Source organism: Ochlerotatus camptorhynchus, unplaced genomic scaffold, assembly GCF_037179485.1.
Source record: "Ochlerotatus camptorhynchus isolate MF236.1 unplaced genomic scaffold, CSIRO-AGI_Acam_v1.1 ptg000589l, whole genome shotgun sequence".
NCBI lineage: Eukaryota > Metazoa > Arthropoda > Insecta > Diptera > Culicidae > Ochlerotatus > Ochlerotatus camptorhynchus.
Genome location: NW_027041069.1, coordinates 22,160 through 49,945, shown reverse-complemented (window position 1 = coordinate 49,945; position 27,786 = coordinate 22,160). Strand labels below are relative to the sequence as shown.

General features: G+C 41.8%; 2 protein-coding genes across 3 annotated transcripts; one reads left to right on the top strand and one right to left on the bottom strand.

Moving 5' to 3' along the window:
- The first annotated feature begins 188 nt into the window (after window positions 1–188).
- Window positions 189–13,018, top strand: LOC135713880 (pyruvate dehydrogenase E1 component subunit alpha type II, mitochondrial-like). Of its 2 annotated transcripts, XM_065237085.1 has the most exons (4): window positions 266–337; window positions 481–824; window positions 931–993; window positions 11,602–13,018. In XM_065237085.1, the coding sequence occupies exons 2-4, from the start codon at window positions 705–707 to the stop codon at window positions 12,679–12,681; spliced, it is 1,263 nt and encodes a 420-aa protein (XP_065093157.1). In that variant the 5' UTR covers window positions 266–337; window positions 481–704; the 3' UTR covers window positions 12,682–13,018. The 2 variants fall into 2 exon arrangements, with proteins under 2 accessions (XP_065093158.1, XP_065093157.1); XM_065237086.1 differs by lacking the exon at window positions 481–824 and having other exon boundaries at window positions 189–337; window positions 11,602–13,017.
- Window positions 13,019–13,097: 79 nt separating this feature from the next.
- Window positions 13,098–25,731, bottom strand: LOC135713879 (fatty acyl-CoA reductase wat-like). Its single transcript, XM_065237084.1, has 6 exons — window positions 25,443–25,731; window positions 25,070–25,375; window positions 14,233–14,318; window positions 13,604–14,158; window positions 13,413–13,538; window positions 13,098–13,362 (listed from the first exon to the last, which is right to left on the bottom strand). Exons 1-6 carry the CDS (start codon window positions 25,665–25,667, stop codon window positions 13,113–13,115), a joined length of 1,548 nt encoding a protein of 515 aa, XP_065093156.1. The 5' UTR covers window positions 25,668–25,731; the 3' UTR covers window positions 13,098–13,112.
- Between the last annotated feature and the right edge of the window lie 2,055 nt (window positions 25,732–27,786).

The following is a 27,786-nucleotide window of genomic DNA, read 5'->3' as shown; positions in this document are numbered from 1 at the left end:
TTATGCATGCAAACGGCAAATATGTAACCGAATCACGTGCGTTTTAGTTCCAGTGCTCATCACCAGTCAGCGCCCCAGCGTGTTCGAAAAACGAAACACGAAAGCCAACTCGCGAGAAAGAGAGAATCTCCAACCAATTTTGACGTTTCGCCTCCACCCACTATTTCGCCAAACAACCATCAGTCAGTGGGAGGACGAGAGTGGAGTTTCAGTGCAAAGTCGTTCGATCTTGAAAAGTGCTCTGTTTATTTGTTGCATTTTACTGCCAGAAATTCCATCTAAAATGCTTTCAAACGTAGCCAAACCCAATAGCCTGCGAGCCCTGTTTGGAAATCTGGTAAGTTTCTGCCCAGAGTTCCCTGGAGAAGGTCGCTTATGCTGATCGCCCATTTCTTGCATCTGTATATTTTCCGGTGACGTTTCCAATGACCTCTCTCCGGAACGATTGCGTGTGATATGATTTTTCCTTCCAATATAAAGTCATCGTAGGACGTAGAGGAGAGCGCGTAGGGTGATTGCATAACAAAATATAACACTAAAAACGGCGATTTTGGTGGGGCTACCGTCCCCTGATCGATCGACAGACGGTTGTTGCGTTGCTTATCATCTTTCCGATCGAAAACCCACATCGAAGGTCAAACAAATTACTGGGTCAATATTAATTTTTCGATAGAGACGTTGTTACGGACGTCTTTGTTTGGAAAATGGGACTTTCCACGTGGGTGAAAACATTATTCCGCGTCGGAACCGAAGCCGGCGTCAAAGTAACTCAAGCTCCTGCTGCTGCTGCCAAAGCAGCTGCGGATGGTGCGGGATCAGATCAGGTGTTTTGTTGGTTGTTCTATTTTTAGATTTTTCTTTAGTTAAATTAATTTCATTATTTGTTTGGTTCCTAAGCTTGCCTAATAAAAATTATTGTTTCTCTTTCAGAAAATTCTTGCGGCACAGCCAGCAGCATGCGGATATGCAACGGAAGCTACGTTCGAAACCAGGGTATGTTTCAATCAACTGTGTAATTTTGCAATTGGTAATTTATTATTAGCTCAACAAAAACCTGGACATTGTAGTACATAGTTCAACTTAGCAAACATTTAAAAATGTGGGTATGATTTGTTTTATCTAGCTCGGAAGGCTCAATTGCGTTAGCTTTACTGAGCCGATAATTCATTGGTCATTGTTTGTAACAAAATTCACTTAAGTCTATGTCTAGCAGGAGTTGGGCCAAATACTCGCGGCTTAGAGGTTAGAGGGGTACATTGTCGAAGGATGGGATTAGGGTAAGAGCTTGGGGATGGGTTTTCGTTGTCTCATGAGAGCGTTGTCGCCAGTTTGAACGGTAGTGCGGTTCTAGATTCGTCTGGAGTTCTTCCGGCTATGGTGACCAATGGGCGACGATGAGACTCATCGAGCCAGGAGGACAAGGCAAACCAAGAACTACTAAAGAGAGACAAAAAACAAAGGAATTAAATTCTTATATTAGACATTTGCAGAAACACATAAATCGACTATATTCAATATAGCAGCTGCGTATGAATATTTTGATTTATTGTTGCGTAAGTGTGTATGATAACGATGGAAACTTGTCTATTATAGAAGCTTCCATTTGTGTATTTTTTTTTTTTTTTTTTTTTTTGTTATGTTTGTTAAACACTAGATTAATCCAATTTGAGAGGAATGCTAAACTAATATCAACATAAAGCTTTAATGTCATAATTTATTAGAATTTCTGATGAGTATAGATTGATAGTTCGGCTACAGTACGGCAGATTCCACAGAAGTTGAAATTGAGCAAATGGTCACTGATGCGACAATGCTAATCAAACGCGCACTGCTTTACCTAACTCATCCACGTACGAAGTAACAACACACCAATGATTTTTTTTTCTTTATGGACTCTTATATACGGGACAACGTAGTTTTGGTATTTTTCGCGACATTTTCTGACCAAAGTAGGAAACTTTTCCTGTTCATTGTGAAGTTAAGGCACTTGACAATCGATTCCAATGTATAGCTAATTTCCGCCAAAAATGCTAATGGGACTGTTATGCCGCACAGGGCAGTGCACCGATTGATTATTATCATCACAATCTTTGAGCAACCATCCAAATTGTTCATCAATGAGCCCCTCTAACAGCAGAAACAGCACTGTCAGAAATGCCGTTTGAGCATTATTATTATAATCTTTGGTTTACCAAGGAATATTTGTATCAAAGTTATATTCCATAAATAATAAACATCACTCAGTTTTTATACACCAGAACGACAGCACCTGTGTTTGTTATTTTCCTCGATAGGAGATTTCATAATCCGAGATTCTCTTCTCAGTTTATGAATCCACAATGCTTCGCATATACAGTCGACAATAGCACTGCTTTCCGATTCGGTTGAGGACAGTGCAATCGTTCTTTGCTTCTTCGTGCTCCAAGACGTATATCTGGAACATATGCCCAGAAACAGAGTGGCGATCACCAGGATCTGTCGCCCAGTTTGCGTCTGCGAAACCAACTACCTGCTCAGCTGACTCCTGTCGGATGTAGATCAAACCATGCTGCGTCGATCCTCTGAGATACCGAAGTATTCTTTTCAGGTGTGACCAATGCTCTTGTGACCATAAGGTAAGTCAGGCAGCCTATCAATTCCCGATACGTCTTTTCGAGGTTCTGGTCTTCATTTGGTCTCTGGAGCTGCAAGTTAGCACACATAGGGGTAGACGCCGGCTTGCATGATTTCATTCCGAAGCGACGGAGAACTGCTTCAGTATAGAATGGTTGGCTAAGCTCCATGATGCCTTTGCTTGCATCCCGTTCGATCCTGATCCCCAAGAACATCTGCGCTTCGCCCAGATCCACCATACGAGATTCACGCTGTAGCATATTCTTCACAATCTGCACTTGGATCAAATCCTTGCAGATAATGAGCACATCATCTACGTAGAGGAGGAGATAAACCGAACCAAACTTGCTATCCCGCACATATAAACAACTGTCCTCAAAGCAACGCCGAAAACCAATTCTAGACGCAAACTCGTTCCATGCCTTCGATGCCTGTTTCAGTCCGTAAATTGATTTGCTGAGTTTACACACCTTACTCCCCTCCTCAAATCCTTTAAGCTCGCGCATATATGTGTCCTTGGTTAGCTGCCCGTTGAGGAACGCGGCTTTCACGTCCATTTGGTGGACAACAAGGTTTTGATGGTTTGCTAAGGCGAGCATCATTCGAACGGTAGACATCCTGACAACCGGGGAATAGGTCTCATCGTAATCAAACCCATAACGTTGGGTGAAACCCTTGGCAACCAATCTCGCTTTCATCTTGTTGATTGCCCCGTCAGGGTTCGTTTTCAGTCGAAACACCCATTTACAGTCAACGACCTTCTGGCAGGTCAACCAGTTGCCACGTCTCATTTTCAGCTAACGACCTCAACTCGTCGTCTATTGCCTCCATCCATTCCGGCCAGTCAGGTTGCAATTTCAGCTCTCCGATGCTCTCAGGAACGTTCTTCACATAACTTTCTGCGTTGAGCGCAAAAGCGACGCACGAATATTCACTCATCCTGGCCGGTGGATTCCGGAAACGCTGACTTCGACGAATTGCTAGAGGATTTTGCTCGTACTCTTCCAGCTCCATTGCTTTCTGAAAGTCATTGAATTCTTCTTCATATAAATCCGCCATTTCCAGCTGATCCGCAAGAACAGGATCCGATGGCTTCTCTACAGCAGTCGACAATGGTGGTGAAGGACCGACCGAAGAACCAGCTGAAGGGTTCATCGAGGAACTACCAGACGGACTAACCGGATAACACTGGTACAACGCGGTTTCGAAACAGGAATCTGCACCCCTACTTGACTTGACTTCAACGGCAACTCCTCCACGACAACGTCCCGAGCGATAAAAATCTTACGACCATCCCACAACTGATAGCCGTTTACACCGTATCCGACGAAATGACAGCTTTTACTTCTGAACTCCAACTTGTTCCGCTTCTGCTTCGGTACGAAACTGAAAGCTCTTGCACCGAATATACGAAACTTCGAGACGTCAGGCTTGCGGCCGTACCACATTTCGTACGGTGTCTTGTTAGTCGTTAACACCGCCGTTGGACTCCGGTTAATCACGTAGACTACCGCCAGAACCGCTTCAGACCACAGCGCCTTCGACAATCCAGCACCTTCGATCATAGCATAGAGGTAACTCTAAGACTAGTAGGTCCCGAAGAAACATGCTCAACTTTTTGGCTCAGCTGTTGTACTATCTTCGGTCCCAAGCTAATCGATTCACCCCTCGAAACATAGGAAAATCCACTAACCCCTCATTTTATCTGTCAAACTTTCATAGCGAATCAAAACAAACATTGTGTAGTACTATTTTTTTTAAATTCTTTATTAAAGAGATTTTTAGCCTTAGGCTAGTTCATCTCTAGGTCTGTGTAGTACTAGAATTTCGGCTAAAATGGGATACGTTAATCGATTTGCTTGGAACCAATAGGCTAGTCAAGTAGTGAGCCAATTTAAAATCGTTAGTTTCGTATTGATTGTTGATCATAGCCCTTGCCTTGTCCATCACTGTGCGGTTGAGCCGCTCACTGACACCATCCTGTTGCGGTTTGTACGTAACGGTGTACTCACACACTTAGAAATCATTATTTTTACACGAGACGTAATTTAGCTTTGACGTAAATTATGGAACGTAAACAAACATGGCATGTAAAATTAAGTGTCCTGAAACTGAAACATTGCAACTCGACGAAAAGTGCGTTTGATAGAATTAATTTTCTCGTCCTTTTCAACTGATTCTTATGTCAAAAGGGTCGCTTGCATGTGTCGGTCTCAGGGCACTGAAATTTACATGTCTTTTTCGTAGTGTGCAAGCTGTATACCCTTTACTCGGCAGAAGTCACGAAAGGCCGCTCCTAGGTAACTGCACAACAAAAATCGAAGTCGATTACTTATTTTAATACGTTATTTTTTTTTCTAATAATCCTCGAAAATCGAATCTAAAACAAACGTTTGCACCTCATTTGCAGTCAAACTCAACTTCACTGTCTCGCCTGCTTCCTTTCTTTCTCGCTTTATTTGGACATCTTTCCATATCCTTGCTCGCATCTACTTTCATCTTCAGCAGCGTTGGCAGCGTTGAGAAAGTAGATGCAGCGTATGCTAGATAAATGAATCTAATGAATGTACACTGATCTAAAAAAGGGGTTCGATTCTTTGCAGAATCCAATTGTCAATTTAGATGTGTCGCACCCCTCGCATTTTGGTAAAAACGATTGGGCACCATCGCATGGAGCGAATAAAACGCTGGAGCTTTGTAGCAAACTTTTTCCTAGATATTTGACAAAAGATGAATGGCCTTCAAACTCTCCTGATTTAAATCCAATGGACTACATCCGCCTCCCTTAGCTCAGTCGGGTTAAGGCGCAGCTACAAAGCAAGACCATGCTGGAGGTGGCTGGGTTCAATTCCCGGTCCGGTCTAGGAATTTTTCGGGTTGAAAAATTTCTCGACTTCCCTTGGCATAGAAGTATGATTGGACTTACCACACAATTATACCAATGCAAAAATGGTACAGGCATCGAAAGCTCTCAATTAATAACTGTGGAAGTGCATCTAGAACACTAAGTTGAGAGCACGCAATAAGCTAATATGCGATATGCAATAAGCTTGAAACGCGGAGGAGAAGAGAGAGAAGAAGGACTACATCCGCCGCCATTTTAGAAATCAAGAAGGCGGAAAAACCCAATATGGCAGCCTCCGGACAGCGAATATGTATTTAAACCCATGCAATATCGGTATCTACGAAATGGGCTCGATGAGTAGAAGTAGAAAATCAACATCCGCCGCCATTTTGAAATTCAAGGTGGCGGACCAAAATCCAATATGGTGGCCTCCGGAAAGCGATATGCATCTAATTCCATGTAATATGGGTATCTACGGAAGGAACTTGATGAGTAGAAGCAGAAAATCAACATCCAACATCTTGGAATTCAAGATACCCATATTGCATGGCTATGCATATTCGCTGTTTAGAGGTCGCCATATTGGATTTTGGTTCGCCATCTTGGTTTCCAAAATGCACCGGCCTGACCCGGCTAGGTTGTCCGCCTCGATGTTCCCGGGAATCCATGCGTAGGTAGTGTTTGGTGGCGCAACCTTCAGGATGCCCTGGATCCAGGGGTGGACCGGGACCTCCGACGAAAGGGCCTGAATAACACTGTGGGAGTCCGACAGGATCAGGTTTGGGCGATCCGCAGGAACCGTAACGGCATAAAGATTAGCCGCTGCTTCTACCGAAAACACCGAACATTGTTTTGGCAGACAAGTACTCGTTGGGGAAATGTCACCAACGATTCCTATTCCTACTCCAGCTCTCGATCTTGACCCGTCCGTGTAACGATGCATGTAGTTTGGGTACAATCCGGTCAGCTCTACTACCGATCTCCTAAGGGCTACGGAATTGCCCCCGGCTCTGAACTTCTCCTTTATCCGGCTGTGGTGCGGCAGATTGCCATCTCTTATCTCCGTACCAGTGAATCTTGGCCACTGGGGGGAGCTCTGCGTTGTACTGAGAACTCTGTCCCCTCGCTGAGGAGGCAGATTCTGTCGTTTCCGGCGGTACTTGCTGAAAATGCAGCGGCTTTTTTGTCAATGGCTGCGTAGATGCGGTACCGAAAACGGAGAGTGCCGGCTTCGACACAGCTGGCATCGGCTGGCGTCGCGGGGAGATATGATGCGCGTGTAGCTATTGTAAACCGGAGCGAGTATTTGTATTGCCCTGTCGGTGGCGATGCAGGTCAGCTCGAGTCCATACATCAGCCGGCTGTCTACGATGGCCCGGGAAACACGAAAAACGTACTTCTCTGTTGTTGGACCGGTGGGGACGGGAGATTGTGCGGACGAGGTTGATCCTGCTGCGACAGCTGGCCCTTGAAGGCGCTGGTCAAAACTCAGCGACCAGTCAATGACAACCTCACACGGAGAACAAATTTATTTATTTATTTATTTATTTATTTATTAGTCGTCAATCAGTGTAGACCGTTTTACAGTTTTACTTAAACGCTAATTGTTACAATTTTACTTCAATTACTTGCATAGCATTTATATTTTATTATTGATGCCTAGCTAACCTCGTGAAGAAAGTTTTTTTAAGCGTACTTTTATTCATTGTTATGTCAATATATTCACAGTATGTATTATAGCAAGACATCATTCTATTCAATGGGCTGTTTTTGGCATAGTCTGTTCTTTGATTGTTGATGCTAAACAAATTTCTATTCCGCAGTGAGCGAGTGGGAGCATAAAAATTGATATTTTCCAAAATCTCTGGACTGTTAACTCTTTGCGAAATCACATCGTTTATAAAAGCAATCATTGCGAACTCTCTTCGCTTTTTGAGCTCATCTAAATTAATTAGCATACAACGCGATTCATAAGATGGAAGTGGAAAACTCGTCCAACCCAACTTTCTTAGAGCGAACAACAAGAACTGCTTTTGAACTGATTCAATGCGGTTTACATGTGTATCATGATATGGAGCCCAAACTATGCTACAATATTCGAGAAGAGGCCTCACATATGCTACGTAAAGTGTTTTGATTGTGTAGGGATCATTGAAGTGCAAACTAAATCTTTTAATGAACCCGAGCATGTTGCTTGCTTTGTAGATAATGTTATTGTAGTGATCAGCAAAAGTTAACTTGGAGTCGAGGATAACACCTAAGTCTCTGACTTGATAGGATCTTTGGATTGTTTTCTGGCCAAGAGTAATTGTGTCGTGTATTACAGCTTGCTTTCTTGTGAACGATATAGAATTGCATTTATTAATATTTAGTTCTAACAAATTTTTCTTACACCATGTGTAAAAAACGTCAATTTCTTGTTGAAATATTTGAAGATCAGGTGCTTTAGATATCTCCATGAAAAGTTTCATGTCATCAGCATATATAGAAACATGAAGAAATTTAAAAATATGTTCTATATCGTTGACAAATAAAATAAACAGTAATGGACCAAGATGTGAACCTTGTGGCACACCAGATGTTACATTAACTATGGTGGACAGATTTCCTTCAAATCTTACCTTTTGCGTCCGCCTTGATAAGTACGACTCGATCCATTTCAGTAGCCTAGGACTGAAGCCTAATTTGGATAGCTTAAAAAGCAAGAGTGGTATATCAACTCTGTCAAATGCTTTACTGAAATCAGTATATAGCGTTTCTACATAATTTCCTTTATCCATTGAGTTTAAACAGTATGACACAAAATGTATCAAGTTGGTAGTTGTAGATCGTCCTTTAACAAATCCGTGCTGTTTGCTAGTAATTACCGACCTAATCTGTAAGAATACATTGTCATTAATGATGGATTCGAATAATTTAGGAATGCTTGATAATATAGCAACTCCACGGTAATTATAATTCGTTAAGTTAAGATAACAATCCTAATAGTTACTTTCACATGGAAAAATATTGTTGTTTGAAAGAAACCTATAGTTATTCTAACATTAATTTGACCATCAACTCAATCATATCTACCTAATAGATTCAACTGTTCATCTTATACTCAATTCAACTATAACTTTGATCAACTACAACAACCGTCAAATGTAATTTAGTTATATAATTAGGTTTCAAGTGATCATCATAAATCCACATACTTTTAACTTGTGATGCGTAGAGCAGGCAATAAGACAGCTGGCTCTCACGCAAATGAACAAGGTTCAAATCTTAGTTGAATGTTCTTGTTCACCTTTTTTATGATTTTGCAGTTGTGTTTTTGAAATCGATAAAGAAGCAAAACAAACTTCCTTAATATGTCGATAATGAAGAGCAGTTCGTTTAATAAACATTGTACAATTTTGCTTACCTAACAAAAGTTTTCTTGGATCAACTAAAGCATAGTTGTATTTTGAAGTTTGACGTTTGTTCATCTACTGAAAAATATAGTTGAGCCAACCGAGGAACCAACTATGGACTATAGTTGTTGCTCTCTATATATAGTTAAATCAACTATAGTATCGGGTTATCTCTAAAACAATTGAACAATATAGTTATTTTGACCGGAAAAATAATTTCGTCTGCTATAATTTGTTCTCCGTGCAAGCAGTTTCACTGTTTTCTTCAATGGTATAGCTTGATTACCGATCTTTATGGAAGGTCCGCAGACCCGATGTCGGTACTGACAAACGTGGCAGCTAGCGCTCTTTCCAGCAGACAGCTGAAAACCTTTCGAAGTGGCCCATCTTGCTACGGCGGAAACCCCTGCTTGGGCTCTAATCCTCGTTTGTCCCGGAGTTTGACCTGTGTACACGAAAATGGAGTCGTCTGCGTACACGAAAATGTAGATGTTCGCTGGTAACCGATCGAAGACACTGTTCATGGCTACCAGGAATAAGGTGACAGCGATCACTGATCCTTGGAGAACGCCGGTTTCCTCGCAGAAAGTGCGGGATTTGGAGAAAGTGCGAGACTCGGAAGGATCTGCCAGTCAGGAAATTTTGGACGAAATGGATGATACGGCCGCTAAGGCCCCAGCTGACGAGTTGCTTTAGTACCGCGGGCGTCCATGCACGGTTGAAGGCTTTCGCAATGTCCAGGGAAACCAACTCCAACAGGAGCTCTCCTAGCGTCGCAAAATACGTGGATGTACCGTGGCCTTGTCGGAATGCGTGTTGGCGATGGTCTAGGAGGCTGCCAGACTCGAGAAACTGCTTCAGGCGTCGGTTGACCATCCGCTCGAACACCTTTGCCATGCAGCAGGTGAGGGCAATGGGTCGGAACTTCGCCATGTCTGCGAGTCGGTTCGTTTGCTTTACCAAGCTCTCCATCCAATGCTCTGGATACGAGTCTGTTTGCCAAAGCTGGTTGAAGAGTTCCAGCATTTTTACTTTACCCGGGGTAGGCAGGTTCTTGAGCAGGGGGTAGCCGATCCCGTCTGGGCCGGCTGATTTTCAGTTGCTTCTACTAAGCGCGAACTGAAGCTCCTGCCAGGTGAAGTCGTGGTTGATCCTCAGGTTGTTCGTGTCCGGAAAAACTCAAAAACCGCTTACGGACGAAGTCGATGGGTTTGTTTTCTCGGCAGCAATCATTGTGTGGTCCTCCTCATTGTTCTTCATCAGCAGTTCTTTCGGTCGATGCGTCGTCGACTTTGGAAAGCAACCGTTTAGTGATGAGTGTGTGAGTGTTGACCACGTTTTGCGTCCATTGCTGCAATGGACGCGCTCTGACCCTCGTTGGCGTACAACAATTTGCCAATCCAGTTCTGATGGAGGAGGCTTTTTGGATAGCCGAAGATAAAGTGTTTATTGTGTTGTACTTTTTGACTATAGTTTTGAGATGTATTGTATAGTGACCAAGAATCCTCGGCTCTGTAAAGTTAATTCGGTTGAGCCTTATCAAATAAATTAATAAAGAGCAACGATTGCGGGGTCGGAGAGCGCAGCGCCGTCTACCTGTATATGCAGTGTGGCCGTACGGCGCTTGCCACTGAGTGCGTTGACCTTACCCCAGAGCTCCGCCGAAGACTGTGAGGCATTTATGCTTTCGAGGAAGTCCGTCCAACTGGATCGTTTGGCATCTCGGATCAATTGGCGACACTGGTTGTGCCGTTCTCGATAGGTACAGAGCGCGTTTTCCCTATCCGGATCATCGATGGGAAGCCGTTTTACTCGTCGAAGGGCTTTTCGCCCACTTCTTCGTTTCCTCGTTCCACCATCTGAGGGCTTTACGCGCCGGAATGCAACTGGTTTTCGGGATGGTTGCTGACGTTTATTGCTGCAGTGAGATTCTCGATGCTGTCAGGGTTACGTTGTTGAAGGAGCGACTGGAAGGTTTCACCGTACCTCTCCCAATCGGCTTCGTCATAGCTCCACCGAGGTTTCCGCGTTGCTGCCGGTATATCGGCGGCAAAAAGTTGCACCTGAACCGGGTAATGATCGCTACCGTAGAGGTCCGGATTGGCGCTCCACTGCATTCTTCCAGCAAGGGAACGAATAACAGCAGTTACATCGATCGCCTTGGTGTGTCGTCCATTGAAAAAGGTCAACGATCATTAAGGTTTATCATATCCTCCCTTTCAAACTTGTCTACCAGTGTGGAACCTCTCGAGTCGAGCCGGGGCACCCCCAGCTAAAGTGGTGTGCGTTCAAGTCACCCAAAAAAAATACCCATTTCATACTAATCTTGAGACAGATGACCAGGTTCGTAATTTAAATACCGTTGAAATCTCCAGGATATGTCTACCTGCATTGTGAATGCATATTTCCGGAGTGATTTGAGATTTGGGCGTAATTGTATTTGTAAACAAACAGGTCAATCGCCGATTTCTCGTTAATAAAAGCTCAATCTTATAAACAAACTATACCAAATGATAGAGGAATCATACCTCTACCGCATAGTGTTATTAGTTTTCAAAATTGAGCCTTTATTCGCGAAAAATCGGTGATTGACGTGTTTGTTTACAAACACAATTACGCCCAAATCTCAAATCACTCCGGATTTATGTTCCTAAATGGTGGAGACGCGCCGTGCTTCACATGTATTGTCATTTCAAATCCCAGCATAAGCACTGTTCTTAATCAGCATCTTTTTTCTCCACCCCGCAGGCCTTTAAGTTGCACAATCTGGACCAGGGTCCGGCAACGACCGTCACCGTCAGCAAGGAGGATGCCCTGAAGTACTACAGCCAGATGTACGCGATCCGTCGCATGGAAACGGCCGCCGGCAACCTGTACAAGGAGAAGATCATCCGTGGATTCTGCCATCTGTACTCGGGTCAGGAAGCGTGCGCCGTCGGAATGCGTGCCGCCATGCGTCCGGAGGATTCATGCATCACGGCTTACCGTTGCCACGGCTGGTCGTACCTGATGGGCGTTCCGATGCAAGGCGTTCTGTCCGAACTGACCGGTCGTCAGGGTGGATGCGCTCGCGGAAAGGGAGGCAGTATGCACATGTATGCTCGTAACTTCTACGGCGGAAATGGAATCGTAGGAGCGCAGGTACCGCTCGGAGTCGGAATTGGCATGGCTGCCAAGTACAACGGTTCGAAGGGAGTTTGCATCGCTGCCTACGGAGATGGTGCTGCCAATCAGGGTCAGTTGTTTGAGGTTTACAACATGGCTAAGCTGTGGGGTGCGCCGGTCATTTTCGTGTGCGAGAACAATGGCTACGGTATGGGAACCAGTGCGGAACGTGCCTCGGCTAATGTGAACTACTACACCAGGGGAGATACCGTGCCCGGAATCTGGGTTGACGGTATGGACGTTTTGGCCGTTCGTGAAGCTACCCAGTTTGCAATTGAGCATTGTAACAGCGGAAAGGGGCCGATTCTGCTGGAGACGGCTACCTACCGCTATTCGGGTCATTCCATGTCCGATCCAGGAACGAGCTACCGATCGCGTGATGAAATCGCCGAAGTCCGTCAGACTCGTGATCCAATCACGTCGCTGCGGGAGAAGATTCTGACAAACGAACTGGCCACCACCGAGGAACTGAAGGAAATCGAATCGAAGCTCCGGGGCGAAGTGGATTCTGCGACGAAGGCAGCAAAGGCCGATAAGGAAATCGCAGTCGATGAGCTGTGTGCGGATATCTACGCTAAGCCGGATAATACCACCGCTATTAGGAATACGATGCCATTGATGGAACTCTCCCACAAGCGCCTTGGTAAGGCAGTGAACCTGTGAAATGTTTCCCAAACTGCCACGAGCATCACTTCCATTATTGATATTGAAGGGAATGGAAGCAAACGAAACATGTTTTAATCTCATAAGCGCACGATTAGGTTGATTTTATTTTAGCTCAAAGCAAACACGATCACCCATTTACGATCGGTATAGCAAAGACGCGCCGATATCGATCATAAAATTTCAACGAAAAACAAACATTCTATCCAATAAACAACCACAACACACTCAACACGGGTTTCCAGGCATTTAAGTTTGTGTTTCTGTTCTTGTAGCGATTATTGTTGTTCGCGCCGCTCTTTGTAAAAATAAGGGTCATTCGAATATCAGTGCAAATAAACTCTATTGAAAATAGTAGGTACACACGTTAGCATTTTATTAACGCTCTCACAGTTCCCTCCTCTTCACTTGCCAAAAACAAGCGAAACCAATCATCGACTATGCCGCACCAGTTGCATTTCCAGATGATGCAAAATGGAACTGTGCCAGACTAGATACAGCACCAGCAGAGCGAAGCCCACCTTCAGGACCCGATCAATCAGGATCAGTCGGTTCATCTTCTTGGCCGCCTTCGGAATGGTTTCGTCCGGATCGTTCAGCAAGTACCGCCGGACGCCCATCCAGCATTCAAAGTAGAACTGATCTATCTTCTCCTCCGATAGGTGCCAGCTGAAGGTTTTGCTGAAAAAAAAACCATTATTCTGTGTGCTAATTTTCCAAAAGCAACTTACACATCATCACCCTGCAGTTCATCCCTCAACGATCGAAACCGCTTGGTTTCGAAAATCCACTGATTGTACACAAAGTACCGCAGGGACGCCTGCGCTAGGAACACCTTACGTTGGATTTTCATCAAGCTAGAACAAAAATAAATCGCATTGAAGCCACTTCACTCCCTGACCCAACCACCAAAAATACTCACAACGGCTTCTTCCCGCTGATCAAGCACAGTGCATCTACCAATAGGGCCGGCAGAATATGCGCCAGTAGCACCATCACATAGTACTTGAGGCGCCACGTAGTCGCGCTACCACCTGGAACCCACAGCAGCTTCGTAAACGACAACCGGGTCATGTTCGCCTTCCCACAGTCCAGCATCTTCTTGTACTGCCACGAGTGTTCGTACTCGGCGGCGCTGTTGTACACCGGTAGGTAATCCCCCCGGAAGGTATGTTCTTTGGTTCCACGCTGCCATGCGGCCAGCAGCAGAGCTTTGATGGAAATATCCGCTGGGATGGTGTTGGCGCGATTTTCCAATGGCATCAGGTCCGTCCGAACGATTCCCGTACCGGCTCCGAGCAACATCCCCGATGGCCCATTCAGGTTGTCTATCCAGCCGACCAGGGGTTCATCGATGGTGTTTACCACCACCGAGGGGCGGAAGATGACCAACGGGAGCTGGCTCTGATAGTCCTTGCAAACCTGCTCGGCCAGGCCTTTGGTGAAGGTGTACGTGTTGGGGGCGGAGTTGGTGATCCTGAGTGAGTGGGTAAAGATAATTATTAGATCAGCGTTTGCGGAGACGGGGTGGTTCCGAACTATGAGGCATACTTATCTGTTAAAATATTGAGAACTTGATGATCGAATTGCAGAGCGCATTCGAGCATTTTCTTCCAATCAGCTTTAGGCGAGTATAACTGCAGCGAAATATGGAAATGTTACAAGAATTAATGAGTGGATGGAATGCAAAAGTTTAACATTTTCTCTGCTTTGAAAGTTGATACATTATCGTCAAACGAAAATTGATTCAATAATTCTAATTATTTAATGGTTTAGAAGAGTTTTTACAAATAATAGCCATATATAGGACAAGGTGGGGTAAAACGCACTTTGGCGTTATATGACCAACAGCGTTTTTTCTCGAAATATTAAAAGGCTAATTGATATTAGCAATTTCCCAGATGACTGTTCTGCAGCTAGTGATTATGGGTGAAACTCAGTGAACCGGTCCACTTTGTCGCTTTTCCCAGTTTTTCGGCCTTTTGATAATTTGTTTTTTTTTTAATAAATTAAATTACATTTTTAAAGTAAAGTTACAATAACTATTATTCTGCATCTTCGATTTAAACTAGAATGAAAGCTACATAATAGCCATTCGATTTCCGCAATGAAAATTAAAAAAAAAAACTTAAAATTTGGGTATCTTTATTTTTATGATTGCATGAGTGTGTAACGACGATTTAATGACAAGATGGATTCATTTTTTGTGAATGCGGACCATTCAACGAGGTGACTCAGTTGTAAGCGCAGAAAGACTTCAGATGCTGAATGAGAGTGAAAGAAAAGATATTTAATTAACAAGATATCCCACTAATCAATTCCTCAAACTAGGCAATGAATGCACCACCATTATGTGATCACAGTGCCATCTGGTGAGTGCACATTGAAGCTGTTGGGAGTCCCCCGCCAAATTCGCCACCAGGGCTCAATAAATGACAGGTGTCAGTATGACATATGCCAGCGCGGACGTTGATGATAAACCGAGGGAAGAGGATGATCGATGTCATCATCATTATATTGCGATAGAAATATTCTCACTTCACTAGATATGATTGCATCGATTTTAAATCATTACCACGTTAAACGCAGTAGAAACGCTTGAGAAAACAATCACAAATCCAAGCTCACATCATGATGGGCTTGTAATATATTTTGCGCTTTCGAGTGAACAAGTTTCCAATGTCACCACCGGTATCAGTAAGATGCATTGTTTACAAACACCACTAGCAGGTAGGGGAAAATTTCCCCTATTTGATGGTAGTGTTAGCATGCGCGGGTGAGCTACCAGTTACGCCCAATCGACGATCAAATGCATTGTTTATAAAAGCTGATACGTCCCTTTGAAAAAGTAGTCAAGAATTGATATTTTATGAAGCTGTTGCTCAACATAATCTTTGTAAGCATAGAAGTATATGTACATGGAAAAAAACGTAACGTATTGAAGTCAATGCTAAACAAACGTGCCATCTTCCTTGGCCAACGCAGCACGCTATTGGCTATTCACAAATTACGTTGGAATAATGATAACTTTTCTATTTTAAAACGAAGGTATTTTTCAATGACGGCGAATGAAATCGGAAACTGCCTAAGCTGAGTGATGACGATGAGTGATGACACCGCTTCGTGTTTTGATTTGCGCTGTACTCTCCGCTCAGTGGTGTGGGTTCGTACATGTATAGATGATGGTGTGCGTGTTTTCTTCCAACGCTGCAGTTCAACGTTGTATCGTCACAAACCTATTGGCGCTGTTATCTGTCTCTATATATTCCAAAGAGTGAAAGGGGTCTGAAGAAAATGATAGTTAGCTTTAAAGCTGGGTTTAGACAGGGCAAGTCAATTGATTAAGTCAGTTGAATTCATCTGACTTGAACGCGAATTGAACGTGTAAACCATGTCATTCAACTGACTTGATCAACTCACATGAATTGAAAAAAGATGAACCAGGCTCAACTTTTCAAGTCAATTGAATTCAACTGAGTAGATCCTTTGACGTGCCTAGTCTAAACCCAGCTTAAGGATTCGCCGATTCGGTGTCTTTCGTTGTGTGTTCTACTAAAACTGAAAAATTACGCCTAAATCACGAATCACTCAGGCAGTCTTGCAGTACCGACAAACCGACATGAATGACCATCAAATTTCTGAACTGTAAAGCTGGGTTTAGACAGGGCAAGTCAATTGATCGACTCAGTTGAATTCAAGTGACTTGAAGCCATGTAAGCCATGCCATTCAACTGACTTGATCAACTCACTTGAATTGAAAAAAGTTGAACCAGGCTCAACTTTTCAAGCCAATTGAATTCAGCTGAGTTGATCATTTGACTTGCCTAGTCTAAACCCAGCATTAGAGCGGAAGGGAGAGAAGTAGGAAGTAGTATAAAGTCGATATCCCTTTTATTTCATTGCACTCGCAGCTCAGCTGTGGTGCTATTTAGATAGAGGAGTGCGCAGCTTAGCTACTTCTGCATGCTGCTATGAAGAGGCTAGCGTCCGCGTCTCTTACAAGGACCAGGGTTACTAATGGGCAAGGAGGAGCACGGGTTAGTGAATGCCACCCACCGTCTCTTATAATTCAATAATACATTATTTTATCATTTCTGTATACGTCAAAAGACGATCTAAGAAATTAAGGAAATAAATACAAACTATAGCAAAGTCCTGCAAATTTAAATGAATTTCGTGAGCTTCGGAAAAATTTAATAACGTTCAGAGAAGTTCACAATACAACACTAAATTTCTTTTAAAAAAATTTGGAATTTCTGCTTACATGCGATTTTCCCACGAATTCGACAAGCTTATCAAAGGTTAGCATCTTTGACAATCATTGAATAATTCTGATGATTGCTGAATTACAAAAAAGTTTCAAAACACACGTGAAATACGCAGAATTTAAGTGAATTGTTTTGAACTTTTCTGAAGCTCACAAGAATGTTTGAAGTTCACAAATGTAATTATTCCAAAGACCTTCAATCAATCAAATAATGTTCTCTGAGTATTTTATCACTCTTCTGGTTGATAAGTACTTATTCTGAAGATTTCGAATTGTCCAATAGCTCAAATCATGCCTCTAAGATATTCTTGCAAGAACGTCGGTTGATCAAGAATAATAATAATAATAATCTGCAGGGTAGCCACCCAACCGGCAAAACCGGGAGAACCAAAAAATAACCGGGAGAACCAAAAAATAACCGGGAAATAGCCGGAAAAATGAATTCAATCTTACAATATTTTTGTACATATTTTGATTGAGTTCTGTTAATGTGTTAACTAAATGTTCTGTTTCCTTTACTGTACTGACTTGATTTGATTTTGGGAATAATAAGCAATCTGCAGAATAATGATTGCAGTAGGCCGCGCTTAAAAACTGACGTGTTTTTCGTCAGCGAATTAAACACATTTTGGCTTTAAATTTGTTAGTTTGTGTGCTGAAATTTAGTTTCAAGTGTTCATAAAGTTATCATTTAGTGATATATCGTGTTTTGCCTGTGTTTGCCTTGAGTGGTTCGGTTGGTCTTGAATCTAACCTCCAAAATATACAACGCAGATTCAGTTCCATTGTTCGGTGTCGATTTTCATTGCCTCCTGGGTGCCCGGTTTTCTAAGTTCAGATGCTACACTTTCGGTGTGTAGTGCTATTGAGATATCGGTCCGGTTGGTGAATTAGCCCGGGAGCGTGTTGATAATGTGTCCGTCGCGAATTTTGGTGGTGATTCGGTAGCCGACGTTGCCGTGCCAGGTTTGAAAATACTATTTTCGAACCTGGAAGCGTGTATGTAATACCAATATCCATTTGTCATTAGCAGCGATATGGCTCTCGTTCGGTTTTGCTGAACGTTCTAGTTACACACATTCAACTGCTTGCGCAACTAGCCACCCAATCAGAATGTTGCGTAGGCTTAAATAAACCGTTCACCTATATCGCATCTCTTATTTGCTTACCCTTCGTTTACCGGCAGCTTACCCTTTACTGCACGGTAAAAAAAAAACATCATGTTCATGTAAAGTGATTTGCTGTTGAATTTGAACTACTTGCCAAACTTGTACTTTGAACTCGAAATGTCAACCATACTGATATTAAAAATCTATCACATAAAGTTTAACTAATTTATCCTTGGATTTCATGTTTGCTGAAAATGGTTTAAAATAAATATATTGCCTTGTTCATACTTGTTATATGTTATTCAGAATATGACCATAGAACATGTATCATATACATTGAATACAGTAACAATTTCATAATACTCACGCTCTAGAATGCAAATTATTTCGGGTGGAAATGGAAAATTATCGCTTTCTTTCTCTGAATTCATTTGTTGTTGACTTGTCATCTTCGCGAGTAATGTTTGTCATGTGCGTTTTTGACATTTGCTTCCAAAGCAACACTAATCAAATTCGATGGATGAAAACAGTGATGCCAATTCAAATGATAATCATTTTCAGTGTTGGGAAAATATCAAAAAATCAAATCTCACCAACGCCCAAGATCACGCTTGATTTTCGTAGGCAAAAATCAACAAGCAAACAACTGCGGTTGATTTTGCAAGCTGTGATATAGCAGCTCGGAATATCAAGCTAACAAAACTCACCAACTGCAAATCTCACCAAACTGTGGTGAGATTGAGTTCAATGATTTTTGCTTTACACCCGAATGCAACCGAAACTTCCATAACGGCTTGCAGCCTTCGCGTCTGCCATCGGTGAAGATTAAAAAGAGATAGCAAACTTTACTTTCTCTTTCTAAGAAAACGATGTGCAATGGAATCATTTATGTGACGAGTCAACTCTCAGCTTGATTTTTACACGTTGTGAATAGTCTCGCAATATCAAAGGAGCTTGTAAAATCAATATCAAGCATGATATTTTGTTCCAATATCACGCGTGATATTGCGAGCCCATGAGAGCGGAAAAATATCAATTGATTTCTGATTTTGCCAACACTGATCATTTTGATTTAAAGGTGTTATACAGTACATCTTTTTCAACGACAAATCACTTTATTTCAAAAAGCGAATCACTTGAAAATCAATGATAAATCACTTCGATTCGTAGTGCCACATGACATACTGAGTCAAGTGCAAGCAGGGCCCAACAAAGTCACTTTCAATCGATAATCGTCAAGCGACGACGAAGCTGTCAACCATCACTTTCAATTGAAAGTCTTTCTGTCTTCTTTTCGAGCGGATGCACTTCAACATCAACAGAATCACTTTCGATCAGTTTTCATGCTGTTTGTTTAGTCTTGACTAGTGTTCATTTCGTCTTTCATTGTCAAATGAACTTGCATGCGCATTGAAGCGAAGCTGTTCAATCCAAATTCACGCAGTTTTTCTGAATTTTGTTGAACATTCACTCGATTAGTTTAAACGCATGCTCATAGATCTGTGCACGTGGATGTCAAATTTATCATTGTCGGGTTGTTTGTTTACCCATCAATATGGGTATTTTTGGAATAGGAGTGACGTCTACAGACCGGGAATCGATGACGGACGCCATTTTGAAATCCAAGATAACGATTTCTGATTCCAGAAAAAATGTGAAATACTGACAACGATGGAATCGGGATGACGTCTGAAGATCGAAAATAGATCTGCGACGATATTTTAAAATACAAAATGACGGCTTCCAGCTTAATAAAGAGAGAAATACTGTGAAATACCCATTAATATAGGTATTTTTCGAATCGGGATGACGTCTAGAGGCCTGAAATCAATGACCGTCGCGATATTGAAATCTAAGATGGCAACTTTCTTTTTCAGAAAAAGTGGAAAATACTGTCAAATAGCCATCAATAGGGTAATTTTTTAATCGGGTGACGTCTAGAGGTTGAAAATCGATATCCAACGACATTTTGAAATCCAATGTGGTGGTTTCCGATATCACAAAAAGGGGAAAATACTGATGCCGACCCTTAATATGGGTATTTTTGAAATCGAGTGACGTCTAGAGATTGGAAATAGATATGCAACGCCAATTCTAAATCCTAGATTGTGGCTTCCGGTTCAAAAAATGTTGTCAAATACGCATCAATATGGTATTTTTGGGATCGGAATGAAATCTAGGGGCTGAAAATCGATATCCGATGCCATTTTGAAATCAAAGATGGCGGCTTCCGATGTCAGAAAAAGTGGGAAATACTGTCAATTTTTCGGAATCGGCATGTCATCTAGAGGCCGGGAAAGGATGTCTGACCCCATTTTGAAATCCATGATGGCAGCTTCCGATTTAAGAAAAAGTAGCAAATACTGTCAAAATCCCATCAATATGGGTATTTTTTAATCGGGGTTACTAGAGATTGGAAATAAATATGAGACGCCATTTTGAAATCTGAGAGGGTGGCTTCCAGCGGGAAAAAGTGGGAAATACTAACAAATACCCATCAATATGAGTATTTTTCTAATCGGGATGTCGTTTACAGAATGAAAGTCAACGTCCGACGCCATTTTTAAATTATTGAAATTTTGAAAAAGTGAAAAATTCTATCAAATATTGATACATAAAGTTTTTTTTATAAAATGTCTAGAAGCTGGAAATCAATATCCGATGCCATTGTGAAATCCAAGATGGTGGCATCCAATTTGAGAAAAAGTGTCAAATACCCTAAAATATGGAAATTTTCAGAACTAAAATATGGGAACTTTCAGAACGCAGAGGCCGAAAATCTATGTCAGACGCGATATTTAAAACCAAGATGGCGATTTCTGGTTTCAGAAAAAGTGGGAAATACTGTGAAATACCCATCAATGCGGGTATTTTCAAAATCCCAGCAATGTCTAGAGGCCAGAGATCGATGTTTGACGCCATTTTAAAAGCAAAACATTTTATTACTACATATAATTCAGATGCCATCCCTATCGGCAACCGATATTGTGTGGATACTATCCGGATACTGTATATCGATGCCTGACGACGCGACGCGTCACAATTCAAATGAGCCCCGAGTTGAAGAGAAAGTAGAAAAAACGAAGAAAGCAGTTTTCGAGTCATTTATTGCGCAAATTGAAACAAGTCTTTGCTTATTCGAAGTTTCTACCACAATTTAGGAGCTTGTACATAATTTAACACAATAAAAACAACCATAAACAAACAACAATATTCATCCCTTAAAACATGCAATGCACTCAATATTTCAACTTTCCTTTCGCAAATATAAACAATTGACAACGCCATTGACATCAACATTGATTCCGGTATCACTGCCAGCCAGATTGCGATCCTTCTATCCTTTTTATTCCACGATTGCTACTGTCAAATCGACCAATAAAGAAACTGACTCGGATTTGACAGCAAATTGGCTCGAAATCGCTACCCATTTTTCAAGTCCCATCCCAGGTTTTTCCCAAAAAGTAAGCAAGTGAGAACACCTCTATATCTAATTTCGTCTTGGGTTCATTTTTTGTGCTATTTCACTAGCGTTAATGAACTAGCTGATAGCAAAAAAGCTCACTAGCATAATGTAAACAGGGCATCAGCGTCTATTAGCATGAGATTTCGCAACTGAAATTCGTGCTAGTTGGCGAGTACACTAGCGCGAGTAAACACCCCATTAACGAGCCGAGTCAGTTGTGCGAGCAGAAAAGCTACAGAAACTGAGTGAGAAAAAAAGCGTTAAGCTGGGTTTAGACTAGACAAGTCAAATGATCCACTCAGTTGAATTCAATTGGCTTGAAAAGTTGAGCCTGGTTCAACTTTTTTTTCAATTCAAGTGAGTTGATCAAGTTAGTTGAATGGCATGGTTTAAACGTTCGATTCGCGTTCAAGTCAGTTGAATTCAACTGACTTGATCAATTGACTTACCCTGTCTAAACCCAGCTTTAGGGCCTTATTGCTTACGCCCCGTGCATTTCATTTTTTTTTACTTTGGCAGCGAGGATTTTGACTCGAAAACATCACGTTTCTTTGATTTGATCGAAATTTGTGTTAGAGTTAGAAAGAAAATGAGTGCGATTGAAAAGGAGTTCAATGGGTTTTCCAATGAAGAGGTTGTGCCAGTAGTGAGAGTGGTCATTTCCCAAAAAGGAAAGCAGATACTGAGTGTCAACGGATTTCTGTACAACGTGAACAAGGAGGTAATTCTTCTTATTAAATGATGGTTATAGTTTGTTTATCAAAATATATTTTTTTTTAAATTAGTCTAATGATCGCTTCTACTTGGACTGTGCCACCAGAAAACGTGCCAAAAACAGGGGTAAGACAGCTTAAGATACTGAGTAAAATCGGAGTTAATTTTGAGTAACTCTGTGTAGCTCGCGTTGCTCAATATCTCATACACATAGCAACCTGATTGTTATATTGAAAACAATGTTGAAACCGATGCTTTCAAGCAAAATATGTTGACGTGCTTTCCAGTTTTCAATGATGAACCCCGATGTAAGTATCAATTAAAAAAGGAAACTAATAATCTATCCCAATTATAAAACTACACAACATAAGAACGGTGTTATTCGTACTATATTTAAATGAGTGTACCCCATGAGGCATAAATACGTCAGGCATACGGACGTTAGGCATAATGGACGTTAGGCATACGGACGTTAGGCATAATGGACGTTATTCATAATATATGTTAGACATAATGGACGTTTGGCATAAAATACCTTGCTGCTGTGTAACTCTAGAAACTTGTTTCAAGCATGGCAAACAATGCTTAAATTAGGCTAAGCGTTTAATAAAAGATGATACAAGTTATGCAAACAAAGTTTGTTTAATAAGCACAGTTTGGAATCCATTATTTATCATATCATAAGTGACGTAGCTACATATTTACTTATATCCAAGATTAGTAGCGATAGTGGTTAAGTAATCTGGCAATGAAAACTCAGCATAGTTTTAAACTATATCTTGAAATCAATCGCATCTAGACATAAAAAAATCACACATATGTTGTAATATATTCTTACACACATATTGCAATTGTCAAAAAAGAAAAGGTTTTCCTCAAAGAACAGCTCATGAAATAAAGAATGGTGAATTCTTTGATTTTTCATTCAATAACAAAAAAAAACAGCTAAGGTTGAATAAAATATGACGCCAAAGAACAACTGATGAAATGAAGAATGGTGAATTCTGTTGTTTTTCATTCAATACCTGCTGCTTCCAGGATTTCCTACCATACTTTTCGATACAATGATTTTGTTTTTGTTGTCATCAGAATGAAAACTAGCGGAACCGTCTGCTGTTGTGCACAGAAAAAAATTCTGAACTTTAACTATCGCGTATAATCTCCCTTCGTTTAATTTTGAGCTATACTTGGCATAAACAGCAACATCGTTTACAAGCTTGCATACAATATTGCTAATTTATGCGATATTGCGCCTAAATTTACACGAAGTATCGCACAAATTTATGCCAAATCTAGCGTTAATTTTATGTGCGCTACACACTAAGATTTTGTTTCCGTGTTCGGTAAATTTTACCGAAATCAGAACAGCTGAACGTTCGGTAAAACTTTGACATTCATTTTAAAGGCTATTGAATTTGAAAATAATATTACAACATGTTCAACCTTGTTTAAATGATCAAATCTTGTCGTTTTAGTGGAGATTTAGTTTCAAAGTAGCTGAAAAGCAATTGAATTGAATTGCATAAATTTTACCGAAAAGTTCAGCTGTTCAGATTTCGGTAAAAATTACCGAAGTCGGCGATAATTTCTAAGTGTGTATGTCTCGCAGAAATTTACATGAATTTTTCGAACAGTGTGAGGGAGCGATACTTCCATGAACAGTGACGAGTTGCCGAAACAAACAAGGAACTGTGGCAAACGAACCATCTGTAACCCAATACTTTGCCTGTCCAAGACGTCGCAAGTTTTCATGAGTTCCAAAAATTAAGGCCCTTTCATTATTGTCACCGAAGTCAGCAATCAATAGACGGTCCCCATTATCATCCTTCTGGAATTCATCGGGTAGCTTATGCCTAGCGTCCATTATGCCTAATGTCCATTATGCCCAACGTCCATTATGCCTATCGTATATTATACCTAATGTCCGTATGCCTAACGTCCGTATGCCTAAAGACCGTATGCCTAACGTCGGGTACCCATATTTAAATAGCTAGTCACCCATACACTAAGTCTATTTCACAGATTTCTGTGAAATTTTACCCAAATCTCAACAGCTGAACGTTCGGTTACCAGTTCGGTAACTTTTCACAATTCACTGTGAAAAAACACCGAACTGTTTACCGAACGTGCAGCTGTTGAGACGTCGGTAAAATTCCACAGAAATCTGTGGAGTAATCTTAGTGATCAGTATTTTTCAGTTGAAACTTGACATCTCAAAAGTGCGAAATCGCGAATAAAAGTGTGCTTTGATGATATATCGACTTGGTTTCTTCTGGGTACTTTTCCGTTCGTTAGTTCAATGAACTTCCGACTAGGAACTAAGCATACTGTAGCACTTTAACCACTTTTATTTATTTTTTGAACGAATTTTGCATTGCATTTCAAGCAGGAACATCGAAAACAGTGACTTTAGTGAGTTTTTGTCGAAAATAGGGCCTATTTAGTGACCACCTTCAAAGTTACTAAAAATTGACCAACTATCAGCCCTACCAAACATAAATTTCGAAGGAAAGCATTTTTGATCAATTTTTCACTAGCAACCACAAATATCCATTCGCTTTGTTCTATGAAACAATTAAGAACAGGGTATTTTCATCGATGGGCCCAATTTTCAGAGCCATAGGCCAACAATTAGAGCCGTCTCCCCTAGCAAATCGGAATATGCTGGTTACCCTGCAAATTTTAAAACTACTTTGTTACAGTTTGACAGAAATTTCAATTTCGGTTAAATTACTCATTTGACCTAGTGACCCCTCCGGCCCACTCAAATTCCGCCTGTTAGCATCTGGCCTAATAGTCCATATTTAAACAAAAAATACACCCTTGACTCACCCTCTCCTCCACGTGCAACTGTTCCGGGTTGCTGTAGGCCGTCGACACATGGACCACGGCCTTCAACGAGGGCAAACCCTTGCAGATCTCAAAAATCTCCCTCGTCGACAGCACATTGGTCAGTATGGCATCCTTCAGCGGATCATTGAACCGCACGCTGGCCGCCAGGTGGAACACGACCGACACACTTTGCAACTGCCGAATGTCCTCGTCGGACATTCCCAGCCGCAACTGCATACAGTCGCCAAACATCGGTACCAGCTTGGCCAGGGCTGTTGGATTTTGCTTCTTCAACGTTTCGAAGAACTGCAAGGATTACAATGACAATATTATCACTTTGCTGATTGACGGTGTTGGTTGATTCGTAACGCACTGGATTATCGGTCAGATCTTTCACTCGGGCTTCGGGACTTTTGCCTTGTTTGCACCGCATCAGTACAAAGATATGGCCAACGTCCGGGCAGGATCGCAGCAGCTTCTCGATCAGCACTTTGCCCATGAACCCGCTCCCACCGGTGAGGAACACATCGGTACCGGCGTAGAACTGCGGCACTGACACATAATCACTATCGTCACTGGTATTCTTCTTTTCGGACATCGCAGTCTTGAACTCTGAAAACAACGCTTCCACTTTCAACGGCCGAATCTTCCGGACTAGTTCCGGAAGTGTGCAAATCTTGTCGTATTTATAGATTTCCTTTCACGACATCAACCCCGCCAAGAAGGAGCATGGCCTTACTGCCTTACCGTCATTGCAGCGCACTTGGTCCCAACGATCGTTGTTATTTTGCAAGTACAGCCCTCAACGGTACACCACAAAAGGTATTCCGATTATCTGGGGAAGGACGAGTTGCTCTTTTTAGCTGCAAACAATTGCAATTTAACCTGACCGAGACCTTGACGACTGCGGATTCCCTCATGCACCACTGCAGCTCTGATTTCCTTGTGCAGCAGCCCCGATGCAGATGCAGTTTTAACTTTCACTTTTTAGTCCGTTGAACGGCGAGGTTCAGGTGGGTGACGACGTCAATAACAAGAATAAAAATAATAAAAATGATGGCAGTAGTAAGTCACTATGCGCCACTCACATTCATCGAGACTTGAGTATGATGGCTGCTGCAGTTGCAATTGAATGTAACATCATAATAAAGTCACAAATAGCCGCGGGGTCCATTGAACCATGCGTAGGGCGGTAGTACTTTACTTCGTTGTAGAAACTACAATCTAATCCACTAATTCAGAATGTCACTTATGTAGTTACGACTGAGAAGTAAGATGTTAGCCTCGTTTCAAAAGATATGATTCAAGATTTAAAATTACAAACTCAAGTAATTAAACAACGATCCACGTAGGTTTGCGAACCGTTAGAAACTGATTTGGAACTAGGCCAAGGCGTAGAGTAGCCGAGATTTGCTTGGTCGGTTGTTTTAGGTAGGCTACTAATTGCAGCAAATTAGCAACTCTATCACTCTCGATCTTGCTGTAATCGAAGATATTGTCGTAATATGCGCATTTGCAGTAACTCAATGAGAAGACTAAGATCAACGATCATTCGAACAAGGTAGACTTGATTGACACCATAGGCAACTAGTAGAGTTCATATTTTTTATAAATCTTTGCTATCCATCCAGCTACGGCAGCGGTAGTCGAAATATGCAAATTCTCTCTAAGCATTGGAGTAAGGGGCTGCCCCATCTTCCCCCTTAGCTCCACGTAGACAATCGAAAAGAAAACAAAACTGCACACATTTTTGAACCCTGCGACAGCATGAAGTAGCCATTTCGACAAACTGCAGTGCAAACCACCCTGACCTATAATAAAATCAAACCAGTCACGTCCCTAATGCCAATTCATGCAACCACAAAGTCACACATATCCCTGGTTGGCAAATACCCAACTGAAGGGGATTTTCCCACGAACCGAAAATCTCGCACACAAAGTGTTGCTACAATCAGGGCGAAGCAGCACGACACGACAGCCCAACGACGACATCGTCTTAATTTTATTGCAACCCTCTCCTGCCTGGCAGCTCATCATTTGGAGGATAGAACTGCAAATAATCTCCTTGAGCTGTTCGAAATAGTCTCGCCCGGCTATTTCGAAACAAATGGAGTCAGACAAACTGCAGAATTTAACTCGCCGCACGTGGTTGCATGATAAAATGGATCGCATTGAAAGGTGCTCGGATTACGGACTGGTGGGCCGGAGAAAAACACCTGCGTCGAGAATGGGCCATCGGCCCATCGCGCATCTGTTACATCAGGACGTGTTTACTTTATTTTGGAGTCAGCGACGCAGGGAGGGTTCTGCCGAAAACAAAGCAATCCAAGCAACATTGCCGGTTTTATCGAAGTTTTATCCGTTTCGGTCCAAATTTTTTCGACTGCTTATTTTAAGGAAATGTGTACGGTTTTTTTTAAAGAATTTCCAGCCCAAAACGCAAATCGACCCTTTCCGATTTGAATGCAACTTTGCTCACATGTTGGCAACTATCCAAGGTTGCATTTTTCATTTAAATATGATTGTTTATCTGATCAAAATGACATCTGAGAAGAAGTTGCAGGTAAATAAATGGTTTTTGAGAAAATAATCCTCCGAAAGAAGAAAATCAGTACATTTAGGTAAAAAAAAAACCCTTAGTAATGGAACAACATCAATTGGGTCTATTTTGGATTTGAAAACGGTTTTCATTCAAGTGCATACCATCCGTTATATTT